We start from the raw sequence: 13049 nt of genomic DNA, 5'->3' as shown, positions 1-13049 counted from the left end.
TTAGTAGCATCATACTCCACAAGCTGTCCCATTGAAGTCACTGGAAATGAAGTAAGTTACTGTTCAAAGTGAGTAGGACTACCACCATCTGATCCTTGGAAGATTTGAAACACTGTACCATATTCACCAATTTTGATTAAATTGGAGGTTCTCTCCCTCCTCCCCCTAGCCTCTCCCCCCTCCCCTTGCATGCTCTCGCTTGCACACTGTTGTTTTGCTTGATTTCATGTCAAAAACCTATTGCACTTCCTGACTAGGGGCATAGCTATGTGCAACTGGAGATGTGATTGCAGCTCAGATAGGTGTACCTGCTCTAACTTCAGTTTAGCAAGTGTGGTTGAAGTGGGTAAGGAATATGAGTGTGTAAATAGAATAGCTGCACCTCAGCAGCTTCACTGTGACTTTTAACTCTGGTAGTTAGGTTAAATCTAGCACAGGTATGCCTTTACAAGCTGCAGTTGTACTTTCAATTGCTGTGTGGACATACCTTTAGTGTAAGTTATTCAAAGCCTCCTTTTAAAACTTCACACTTCTGGGGTCGATGATTGGGGTTTTTTATAGTAACTTGCTTCTTCTGAGAAATGTCATCCATGGATATACTTTTCTGTAGAAAAATATCGTCCACCTCTACTATGGTTTGAGACAGAGACTGAGATTCTGTTCCGAAGTCAAAGTAGTACTTAGTAATAACCATGGCACTGATAGAAAACTGATTATAGTATCTTCATCATGAGGGATCCCCAAAGCACATTACACATTAGGGAACTGCTTCTGCACTTCTTACTTGAACAAACTGTAATTATGTTTTGGGGCTTTTACCTCCCTTCCCTCCAAAAAAGAATCAGTAGGAGTTTTGTCCAAGTAAAGCATTTAGGATCACAGTATATATCATATATCATCAGAGATGCATATATCATCAGAGATGTCACCACACTGGTGTTGGAGAGCGATAACCACTGCTAGGTGAGGAATAAAACAGTATTTGCGTGGAGGGTACATTTTTGGTTAAGCCTTCCAGGGAATATCCACATTCCTCCAAAAATGCCAGGGGAACTTTTAGGTATAGACAGAGCAGATATAGAGGTACACTTTTGAGCTACACAGGGTTCTTTAGAAAGAGAGATGTTGGACAAAGCCAACTTTGTGACTTGAGTCTGTATTTTATATCTAAATATTAAAACATGAAATCATCTCTACAGCCATATCCAAAATAGAAATGTAGCTTTTGATGTAGCAAGAAGTTTTAAGCACTGAGAAGTGTGCTGTGGACAGAACATGTACCATAGAGGAATCAACATGCAGTTGTATTATATTAGATTTCTGTAAATAAAGAACTACATTTTATCATTTATTGTCAATCCAGTGAGGCTTTGTAAGGGGTTTTTCTACATTAAATGAAACAAGAACAGTATATTTATTTGAAATTGCACATGCTTTAATACAGTCATTTTCACTTTGTCTTAAGCTCTTAAAAAGTGAAAAGCACAATCTCCTAGTGTTACACTTTACAGTCTATTGCAAAAAAGTCTTTTACTTACTAGCACTGAGTTGAGTGATAGCCCCACTTAGTGGAAAAAGAAGGAATTCTACATGTTTGTGAAATACAACTCTCTTTGAAGAAAACATCTTTCAGTCAGGATGGTTTCAAATCTGTTTTTTTAAAATAACATAAACACAATATCAATTATTGTATCCCAAAACCTAATTTAGTTAGGATTGCAACATAGCCCTGATATCTGTGGCATCTTTGATACAGCAGGCCTTCAAGACTTGTGGATCCATTTGTTTGGACCAGATGTAGGGATTGCTTAAAAGGAGTTTCCTTACAAGGATTCTATTCCTTCATGTATTGAAGCATCAAGATGTTCAGTATTAGCATCAAGATGTTCATCTTCCTCAACAGTTCCTTGCTGGAGTCTTGTAAAGTTCTATTATGTCACCCTTGATGTTTAACATGATGACATGGTTGCTGAGGTTGGTCATGAGATTTTTGGACTGCAGTACTATCAGAGTGAATATTCAGATTTTCCTCTTTCATTAAACACATGGCTATGTCTAGACTGCAGGCTTCTTTCGAAAGAGGCTCTTTCGAAAGCATCTTTCGAAAGAGCCTCTTTCGAAAGATCGCGTCTAGACTGCAGGCGGATCTTTCGAAAGAGAAATCCGCTTTTTCGAAAGAGAGCACCCAGCGAGTCTGGATGCTCTCTTTCGAAGACGGCCTCTTTACATTGAAGAACGCCTTCTTTCAAAAGAGGCGGAACTTTCGAAAGAAGGCGTTCTTCCTCGTAAATTGAGGTTTACCGCCATCAAAAGAAAAGCCGCGTTCTTTCGAAATAATTTCGAAAGAACGCGGCTTGAGTCTGGACGCAGGGGAAGTTCTTTCGAAAAAAGGCTACTTTTTTCGAAAGAACCCCTGAGTCTGGACACGGCCATAATCGCTAGTGGAAGCAGAAAACAAGCTGGTGTAAGCTTGATTCAGATGAAATAGAGGCAATATCAGTGGGTCATGTATTAGAAATATTTGGAAGAACTGACTAGGTTTGTGACTGCTGCCTATACATAGGGACAGTATTCCCTGTGAACTGAGTGCTTGGGTGGTCACCTAGGAGAGATACAAATGTCTCCCCATTGATAGGCAATGGGCCCACAGCACCCACAGATGGAAGCTTGTGTTTCTGTTGATGGTGCACATCCACACATGCCTCGGTATACATAAATTTTATTCTGCACACTTATGGAAACAAATAGAGGGAATCCAGTTTAGGGTTCTTAATGGTTCAATTGCCTTTCCCATGTGGTAGCAATACCCCAAAAAGCGGTCTACAAGCTGTAGCCATTCTTTGTGATATGGAACTCTTCACAGTTATCCAAGTCTGTATCACTTTGATGCGTGATGCTACAATGTATCCTGTTTCAGGAGGGCATTCCCCTTTTAGTTCATATCTCCACAAAACAGTGAAGATGGGCTGGGAATTAGGAAACTTGATCTAAAATAAAAATAATTACCTGTTTTATTTAAATCCTACATTTAATTCATTTTATCATCTGTTGATATAATTGCCTTGGCTACATTATAATGACACCCACCTGATAAGTGAATGTAGCCTGATTGCTATACACTTATTTATATGTTGGAGTCCCAAAAAGGGATTTTATACCTATCATAAAATATATCAAGACTTTGAATAACTGCATAGCTCTAGTGGAAAGTATGGGGTATGTTAGTTAAAAGTTAGCCCATTATGGAAAATATTTTGAGAAATAACTAATGGAAGCCAGATTATTAAATAAAAAGGCAATGGCAGCTGCAAAATGTAATTAGCTTAAATAGTGGTACTTTATGTTCAGTTTCCTCCTGAATTGAGCCTTGTGATGGGGTTAACGCACTGGCCCAGGAGGGGTTAACCAGGCCTGCTTGGCTGAGACGGCCGCTCCCCCACAGTCCTGCTGGGCATGCTCCCACTGTAGGCCTAGTATAAAAGCCAGGGGAGCAGCTCAGTCAAGGCTGACCATGGGAGGGGAAGGAGTTGCTGCTGCTGCTGCTGCTGCTGCTGCTGCTGCTGCTGCTGCTGCTTGAACACAGGAGCAGCTGTAATTGCTGTTGCTGTGGCAAGCAGACACCAGGGAGAGCAACTAACCAGGAGGACACTGGTGGGGAAGACACCAGCTGGCGGACAGGGTAGGAAGTAGCCCAGGGTGGGGAACTGAAGGCCTCCTGGCTAGCTCAGCATGTTTTGGGTGGATTCCCAGCTGAGCCAATGGTGAGAGATACCCACCACTGACAGGGCTCTGAGCTGGGGCCCGGTGGAGAGGGAGGGCCCAGGTCCCCCTCTCCCATTGACCCCCCCCCCAGTGGGGAGATGTGCCTGTTGTGATACTGACTTGGCTGCTGGGCCTTACTGCCTTGTGGACTGGGGTTACTATGGACTAGACTGCTGGGCCTTACTGCCCCACAGACAGGGGTTACTAAAGACTTGGCTGCTGGGCCATACTGCCCCGTGGACTGGTGGTTACTATAGCCTAGGCTGCTGGCCACACAGACAGGACTCAAGAGACCCTTCTCTTCCCCCCCCCCCCCCCGACTTCCCCAGGAGCTGGGTTTCCCACCCTGTGATAAGCCCACATAATTCAGAGTCTGCACCTTCCTAAATGCTTTACTGATATTAAACAGCTAGGAATTTCAGTACATTGCATCCATGGAGATATGCAACTCACCTTTCCAAAACACTTCCTCTTTGAAATCTCTAAACTCTCTGTGATGTCTACAAAGTACTATCCATATCTAAGCAGGAGCACAGCTGAGACACCATCTGATTATATGGTTGCAAACTCACTGTATTATCACCTAATGGGTCTCCTTCTTTGATTATTTCACCTGTGGTAGCTTCTAACAACCTAGATTGTGAACTCTTTGGTTATGGTTTCTTTTTACTGTGGTGTTGTACAGCACCTACCACAATTAAAGGTGAAAGTTTAGGCGAAGGTGAAGTTGAGGACCTAAACTCTTCAGTCATTTAATAATTGTCAGGAAGCAACTAACTTAGAGGTCATTATTATGTAAACCGAGAAGGTAACATTTCTGATAGTACAGTTACCTTCATATGTCTAGCTGGGCAAAAATTTCGTTAAATAACTGTGCATGAAATTGCATTAGTCCCAGAATAATAATTGCTGAGGTATGAAACCATTTAAAATGGTATTTTCCTGAGACGTAAGTTCTCAGACAGTCCAAGGCCCAGCTAATATATTTAATGCAGGAAAGGAAGCCCTGCTATCATGAGCAAATCCCTAATCACGCTTTGCAGCATAATTTATTTGCATGGATGCATTTATTTAAATAAAGACTTTGCTACCATTTTGCAAGTGTTTTAAGCAGGAGTTTCATAGGAGTATAAAAATAGAGCCCAGCCCTTAGAACCTTGGTAAAACTTTAAATCTTTGATAATGTTTTGTGATTAGCACAGCAAATAATGTAATGTTTTTTCTTATGATTCAATCAGAAATCTCGAGGGGAAAAAAGGAAACCAAGTCTAGTGACTGAATAACAGCTCTGGAACTAGGATCCTTTTTTGAATTCTGTCCCATGTTCACTAGGGAACCTTAGGAAAGTTGCTAAACCCATCTATTCATACATTTCTACTCTGTAAACTAAAAATATAATTACTTCCCTGTAACTAGGGGCAAGTCTACTCTAAGGAAAAGTCAATCTAACTATGCAATTTGAGTTATGTTAGTTGTGTAACTGGAGTCGATATAGCTTAGATCTACTTACCATGGGGTCTACATTATGTTGTGTTGACAGGCATCTCCCCTCAATTCCTCTTAGCTCTTCTATTGATTCCAATACTCCACCAGAATGAGAAGAGTATCAGCAGTCAGTATAGTGGGTCTTCACTAGAACCACTACATCAATCTCTGGTGGATTGATCACCACAGGGTTGGTTCACCCAGTAGAGCAGATATATCCTAGGGAATATTCTGAGGTGCTTGTGCACATTTACAGAAATAATATACCGTATTTTCCGGCGTATAAGACGACTTTTTATGCTAAAAAACATCCCCCAAAAATCGGGGGTCATCTTATACGCCGGGGCTTTTCTCGCCCCGGAGGACACAGACTGCGGGACCTTGCGGTCCCGCCACCCGTGTACTCCAGGGCGAGAAAAGCTGCTCCACGTCTCCCTGGTCTGCAGACCAGGAAGACGCGGAGCAAAGCCGCGGAGGGGCTCCGGCAGCGGGGCAGCCCAGGCGCGCCGCGGCTGTCCCGCTGCCGGCGTCCTCAGAGGCTTTGCTCCCGGTGTCCCTGGTCTGCTGGAGACTGTCCCCAGCAGACCAGGGACACCGGGAGCAAAGCCGGGGAGGCGGAGGGGTGCTGGGGCGCTGCCGGTTGGCCTCTTAAGGGGGGGTAGTCTTATACGGCGAGTATAAGACGAAAACCTATCTTTTAACTAGAAAATTAGGGGGTCGTCTTATACGCCCAGTCGCCTTATACGCCGGAAAATACGGTAGTGTCAGTAAGGTGGTTCAAGATCACGTTGAAAGTGGTGAAGAAATGACAGTATTATTCTTAAGAAGAAATAAGAATCTTTGCTGTAGAGAAACAGGGATTTGGGGTAAGAAAATAGTCTGTTTAATTTCTGTTAAATTAGTTCTCCCTGATTATGAGCCTTATCAGAGACAGAAATAGCGAGAGTCTGTCAAGAACAAAGTTTAAATCAGTTAGCTTAAAAACTACATTAATCCTGTCTTAGCCACCAAATGAGGCAATCAAATTAAAAAATGATGTGCTCATAAATGAACTTGGTACAAATGTATTAAGTTATGACAACTGGAACACTGAATTTAGAATTATGGATCCCAAATTCTAGCAAATAAAAGTAAATGAATTTCTAAGGTAATTGGAATTTCTTTCAAAAATTATTTATCTCAGCACCATCTTTTACAGCTATTACAGAATTGATTTGATGGCTTTGTAATGAAATCCATTTAATCAAGTAGAATGTTTTACTAGCTAATGAATTAATATCATCTTGGTATTTATCTTATAATCATCAGTTACACTGTCTGCACTATTCCATTTTTCCCTCACATGATTTTATTGAAATATTTTGCATGTGAGCAATTAGATTATGATTGCTTTCATGATAGCCAACACCAGATCCTTCAGTTTTGGCCTTTCTTGGGATCCCAAGAATCTCCTCATTTCTTTGTTTTGGAGAAGTCCACTTTAGTTTAGCTCAGGTGTTAGGCATTTATTAAAGGAAACAGGACTCATGGGGCAAAATCTTGAAAGACCTTCAGTAGGATGGAAGCCCATTCATTTATGAATTCTTTTGAAAATCTGGCCCAACATGTCTCTCACCAAGACTGGAATGGTTAGTTTAATTGGTGCTCATTTTCCTCTATAAAATATATGAAGCCATGGATTATTACAGATCAGGTCCTGTGAACCCCAGATGCTTAAGAATGAGGTATACTTTATCATGGGGAATGTGTGTGTGCTGCTTTAGTTAACACTGATCTTAAGTAGATGGAATCAAACCAACCAAGTGTTTGTGTATATTTCCTTGAGCAGGTGGCCTGCTAAGAAGAGATCATAGGACCTTTTACTCCTATTAGCTAATGAAAATTTTCCTTTAATTCATATCATGGGAGTTTATACTTTTGGTACTGAAGAGAGTGAGATCTGCCCACATTACATGCAATTAAATTATGTAATATATGTAGCCAGTCTATTTACAAACTCACATTTAATTACGGTTTCACTTTCTTCTTTTCGGAATCTGAGTCTTTCTGTCTTTCGGTCTTTCTTTCTTTCACTGTTTTAATAGTTGGACCAATTTCTTTTTGGTAAGAAAGACAATCTTTCAATCTACACAGAGCTCTTCTTCAGGTCTGGAAAAGTACTTAGAATGTAATAGCTGAATATAAGATTCATCATCTAGTTGAGCATAAATAGTTGGCACATACTGTAAGGGGACAGTTCAAGATGAAATGTGTGATAATTACACTCCTGTAATCCAAGGAAAAAGTGAGTTACACATTGTTGTAATAAGCCATGAATCCAGTTTTTTTATTAAGACCATGATTTTTAGTGTCTAGCAAAGGTTTGAATTTTAGCTCCCAGGTTCGTTTTTTGAAACTAATGTGCAGGTTTCCTTGCAGGCTGAGGACTGATAAGTCAGATGTAGAATGATCACCATGAAAACGGTTCACTCACTGGTGATATACGGTGCTTTGTCTTGTATCATTTTTCTGTGTGAGTTCATTCAAAAGTATAGTGATTATCAGGTTTGACGTACATAGTTGTTGATGCATTTACTGTATGGGGTGAGGAATACCATGCTGGACTTTCCTTCAGTGGTACTATTTCAGACAATGATTAATCTGCCTTTCAATGCATGGGATCTGTCTGTACCAGTCCCTAGTACTCCCCAAACACAGGGATAAACTGAGATCTTTACACTTGGGGGGGAGAGGGGAGGGAGAGGGTGTATCCATACTCTACTCTTCTATCAGATCCAGTCCTCAGAAACATCAGTACTCTGGAAGAAAGAATTTAGAGAAACCCATCAGTGGAAATTTCCCCCCTATGTCTACAAGTCAGAACATTCTTCCTTCAATACCAACAGCATCACCAATAGAACATGAGCTGATTTCTGACTGCAGTAATCCGCACCCCCTCTGAGAGAGAACACCCTGGACAGAACTTTTAGAAGACCTTGGAGCCATCCTCACAAGGGGCCCAAAGATGAGCTGCCCCCAAAATGCCCAGAGCTCAGAGAAGTCTATTGCCAGCCCTAAGCATTGGAACCTTGCTCTTTATTATACTTATTGGCACCTGTAGCAGGGCTGACAGCCGCCATGGGCTCTGGGGTGAGGAGTGAGGGGTGGGGCTCAGGGCAGTCAGCCCTTAATATCACCCAGACTGCTGTGCGCCCTCTCCTCCCCCCTGCCCTCAGAGCTGCACTCTGGCACTTTCACAGCAATTCAGAGGGGCTTGGGACTCTGACCAGTGGCAGCCGCTGGGAGCTCTGGGCCCCTTTGCATCAATGGGCCCATGACAGCTGCTCCCATTGCCCCACATCCCCCCATTGGCAGGCCTGTCTCAAGAAAATGAAAATATGAATAAATTGAGAAGTTCCATAATGCCCAGTTGACCAACCGCTTAGGAAGGAGTCACAGAGGCAGATAACTGCATTAGCAAACCGCAAAGTCTGCTTTAGTTTAGTACCTTGTGTGAAAAAAGGCACCAACATTTTTTAGACTTTGTATATGCATCTAACTCGGAGCCACTCTGCTTGTTTGTAGGAAATAGGACAGAAGACAGGTCATCTAACTGCTCAAATCACAGCTCTGAAAAGTAAAATAGGCAACTGGAGGAATGTATGTTTCTGTTTTGTGAAGGACTTCAGTATTTGGCCATGAGACACTTCTATCCCCTTCATGTGTAACAGCAAAGTTTTCCATGAGTATGCACAACTCTATGCAGTGTAACTGCATGGGCAGTGTTCCTTGGGCAAAATCCACATCTCTGCACTGGGCCTGAATAGCAACCATGGCATGGGTGAAGAAAAAACAAATCCTCCTCAAATCTTTAATCTGTGGAGCTATTCCACAACCCCTACTGGAGCCTTCAGACCTTTGCGCCCATAATCTGCAGCAGCAATCCAAATGCAATGTTGCCGTCCTAGATCCACCATTCCCCCATCATTGTTCCTGATTTAATTCTTCTACCTTTTCTTAGGGCTGTAGGATAGAAAACCAGATGTAATGAAATTCTGCAGTGCCCAAAAAATGAAGGCCCCAAATCCTCCCATCTTCAGCTTGCCTCATGGTTCTACTGTGGACTTGACCAAACTTATGAGCATAACAAAAAGAGTAAAGTAGTTGGGGATGCTGCTAGATCCTGGAATAGGGGCTCTGTGAAAGCACTGAACCTTAACTTTTCACTTCAGATTCTCACTGAAACAAATTCTTTGACACTTAAGCCACATGAGATTGTGAATGAGGTCCCAATTCAAAGCACAAATATAGCTAACTTTTACCCAAATAGATAATACTTTTACTAATTTTGTTTTAGAAATAAATGGCCTCACTTTGGAATTCATTACTGAATGGTAAGCACAAGCCAGTTTTTAAACTTTAATTAAGTTCCCATTTTTCTCAGAAGGAGATAAACTATTTTGGACTGTCTTCTGCAGCTTATGGGGATACTGAGCCTTAGATATAACTCTTTAGGAACAGGAGTCAGAATTTCCTCATGCAATGCACTGACAAAAAATAATTATAAACAGGAGTACATGCCTCACCTTTATCCTAAATCTAAGAATACATTACAAAACATTAACTAATTAAACATCACAAAATCCCTGTGAGGTGGGTTATTGCTAATATTGCCATTTTGTAGGTAGGTAAGGTAAAATACAGACAGACTGAGTAATTTGCATCAGTCACATAATGGTGTAGTTGGAAATTGAACTCACCAGTGCTGACTCCCATTCCACTACTTTAATGACTAACACTCATTCTCACTCATCTTATTGCAGTCACTCAAAATGCCTACTGGAAGGGAATAATAATCTAAAATGCCAGGCCCTCATTCAAATCATGTATATTTCTACCTTAATCCCAAAATAGTTTATTGTAAAATAATAGTTTTGTAATAAATGAGTAGTATATGATTTCTTAAGATTCTGTAGACAACTGGCAGATGTTTGCGCGCTGTAGAGATCTCCTGGAAACTAGTATCAAGGGGGGAGCAGATAAATTAAGAAGCAGTAATTTTATTTTCAGCAGAGGGCACTATAAATAAAGGAGGAAAGTGAATATAATTAATAATTGGAAATCTGTAAAGTATGGCATTGCTTTTCCAAAGGGTTTTAACTTTTGTTCTTTTTGTTCAGAGTCTTTGGACATATTAGTTATCGTTCAGACTGGGAGCTGGTGAAAGTAGACTTCAGACCATCTTTCCCCAGGGAGTGCACTGAAGATGACTATGAATCTTGGGATCTCACAGATCTACAGGTACTGGGGTACACAAAGATCTTGTGTTAATAATACATCGTGTTTATGTAATACTTTGATAGCCATTTTGTACTGCATAAACATTCATAATGAGTGTGGATTTCAGCACCCAGCTTTGACAGCCCTAGAGTGATATCCGGAAGGATGAAAATAGTCCATTGCTGTTTTTATCAGAGACTTCAGAATGTGTTAGTCATTGTACAGGGGAGAGATTTTTGTGTTTCTTTTATTACCTAAACTGGGCTGGGAAAGGAGGAAGTATATTTAATTACTTGCCACAGTAATAGGTGGTTGTGATGGAGTGTGAAAAGTTAGACACACACTGGAAATTAAAACTCATCTCACTGCTTGAAGCAATTTGAACATGTTCTGTCAACTATTCAACCATGAACTGTATTCACATGGAAAAAAATAGAAGTAAAACCAGAAATAATGTAGAATCTCAGTGGACTAATCATGTATTTGAGTCCAATTGATTTGGGCAATACAGTTCTGTACTAATACATTAATGCTATGTTAATCCCAGCATCCTGGCAAAATTCAATTTTGAGCAACTACATTCTCTGTATTATTCTCTTTACAGTGTAGTGTTTGTCTAGATCACTTTGTGATCTTTTTGGATAAAATGACATATATCCCTGTTTGTCATGATAGTCACTGCCACTATTATTTTTATTTTCTTCCTAGTGAATTTATTCCCTTTTCTCTGTGCCTCTTCTTTATCTGCCATTTTGTTTTATTCCAACCAAACTTAGTGCTCATCCACTATATACATTATCACTACTGATATGCTCTTCCTCCCCTGGGGCATGCTAAATATGTTCTTAGAATGTAACATAGCCCCTCACTTTAACAAAAAAAGTAAACTGAAACACTGGAATTACTCCTTTCTGTGGAGTTTCAAAAACTGGAAACTACTGGAATGATTTGAAAAATTGAGGGAAGTATTTAAAAATACCAATGTACCAGTACAGTAAGTGTATAAGTGACCATTCTCGAGGCGAGGCAAAAGTATCTAAGCTGTGCATATAACTGGAGAATTAGGGCCACAATTACACATACATTTTAATTCATATCCTTAGACTTCTGCCCCTTAAAAAATATATCTCAGTGTCTGGAGAAGATTACTCTGTTTTCCATATTTATATGGTGAGTGATCCAGATAGTGTTCTAATAAAAAGCAAATGTTATTAATTTTAGTGCATCAAAAGTGTGTATAAAACTGTGCAGTTGCTGAACTATGCTACAGAAATAAATCACAGCCTCAAACAATTAACCACTATTGCTGTTCTTATTATTTATTTGTAATACAAAAATAGCACCTGAAGAGCAAAGTGAGATGTGAACTTCATGGTGATAGGGAGCTGTACAAGCTTATAGTGAGAGACAATCCCTGTCCTGAGGAGTTTAAAGTCTAACTAGGCAAGATATAGAGGACAGAAGGGAAAAAGTATTATCCCTATTTTACATATAAAATGAGGCTCAGAGAGATTAACGAAAAGTGACAAGATTTCAGTAGCCTTTGTTTTTGAGTGCCTAACTTGAGACCTCTAAAATGGACTTTTTTTACAGAAAGTGTGAAGTTAAATGCCAATTCAAGAAACCAGGTCCTTTTGGTGTCTCACATCTGGCACCACAAATCAAGACACTCAAAATCACTTGGCACTTTAAAAGTCTTCACATAAATGCCTTGCCAGAGTTCACCCAGAAGCCTGTTACAGAGTCAAGAATTAAACCAAGATTTCCTGAACCTGATTCCAGTGCCTTAGTCACAAGACCAGCCTTTCTCTGACTACAGTCTTAAGTCACAAGTGGGAGGAGTTTATGACAAAAGTACAATTTGGACAAACATTGAAAATCAAAATTTCTCATAGCTTTGGTTTTTACACTCCTATGCTTTAATGTTCAGGGTAATCGCTGCATCATGGGTCAGCAGAGAAGTTTTCGGAAGAGGAAGATTTCATCTTGGTGCATTAAAGGGAGGAGTTTCACATCTGCACTCTCATCCAAAGTTTGCGAGTGTGCAAACTCTGATTTCTTATGGTGAGCCTTTCAATGGATTTTTTTCAGGATTATCCTAAAAGATGAAGTATGGGAAGTTTGCTCCCCTTCCCCACTTTCCTAAACTGAAAACAACAATAAAACATCTCAGCAAAATCTGAATGAGACGTTGTTTTCCAAAATGTTACATCTGTTCCTATTTAAAAGGCAAAATTACCTCAATAATTCTATTACTATTTATGCCAGTGTGTTTTTCAAGCAGTTATATAGAATGTCATAGTGTGGCAGAAATGTGCAGAACTATTGTTGTTTGTGCAGAAGCTGTGAAGTTTCTTCTGAAACATAGAATCACAAAAGCATTAACATTTTTGAAGTAAGGTGGGGGGTTTCCCCCCACATGACTAGACAAGTGTTGATGTGTTACTCTGGTGAACTCCCATGGAGGAAAACTTGAATGATGATCAGAGGATTTGACTTATTGTATTTAATACATATCCTTCCTAGTTATGAATGAAATGGAG

General features: G+C 40.3%; 1 protein-coding gene across 6 annotated transcripts in view; it reads left to right on the top strand.

Annotated features, from left to right (window-relative positions):
• Positions 1–13049, top strand: part of SORCS2 (sortilin related VPS10 domain containing receptor 2) — an 863992-nt gene that overhangs the window by 808503 nt on the left and 42440 nt on the right. For all 6 annotated transcript variants that reach the window (XR_012904391.2, XM_075930786.2, XM_075930785.2 and 3 more), the window contains 2 exons: positions 10407–10527; positions 12437–12570. Coding sequence is in view for 5 of the 6 variants with exons in the window: in XM_075930786.2 (XP_075786901.2) it covers positions 10407–10527; positions 12437–12570 (255 nt within the window). In the remaining variant the exon portion in view is untranslated. The remainder of the gene's footprint in view (positions 1–10406; positions 10528–12436; positions 12571–13049) is intronic.

The sequence above is a fragment of the Pelodiscus sinensis genome, chromosome 4 (genome assembly GCF_052426305.1).
Source record: "Pelodiscus sinensis isolate ZL-2025 chromosome 4, ASM5242630v1, whole genome shotgun sequence".
In the NCBI taxonomy this organism is placed as follows: Eukaryota; Metazoa; Chordata; order Testudines; family Trionychidae; genus Pelodiscus; species Pelodiscus sinensis.
The sequence above is the reverse complement of the archived record's forward strand: the minus strand, read 5'-3'. Positions and strand labels throughout refer to the sequence as shown.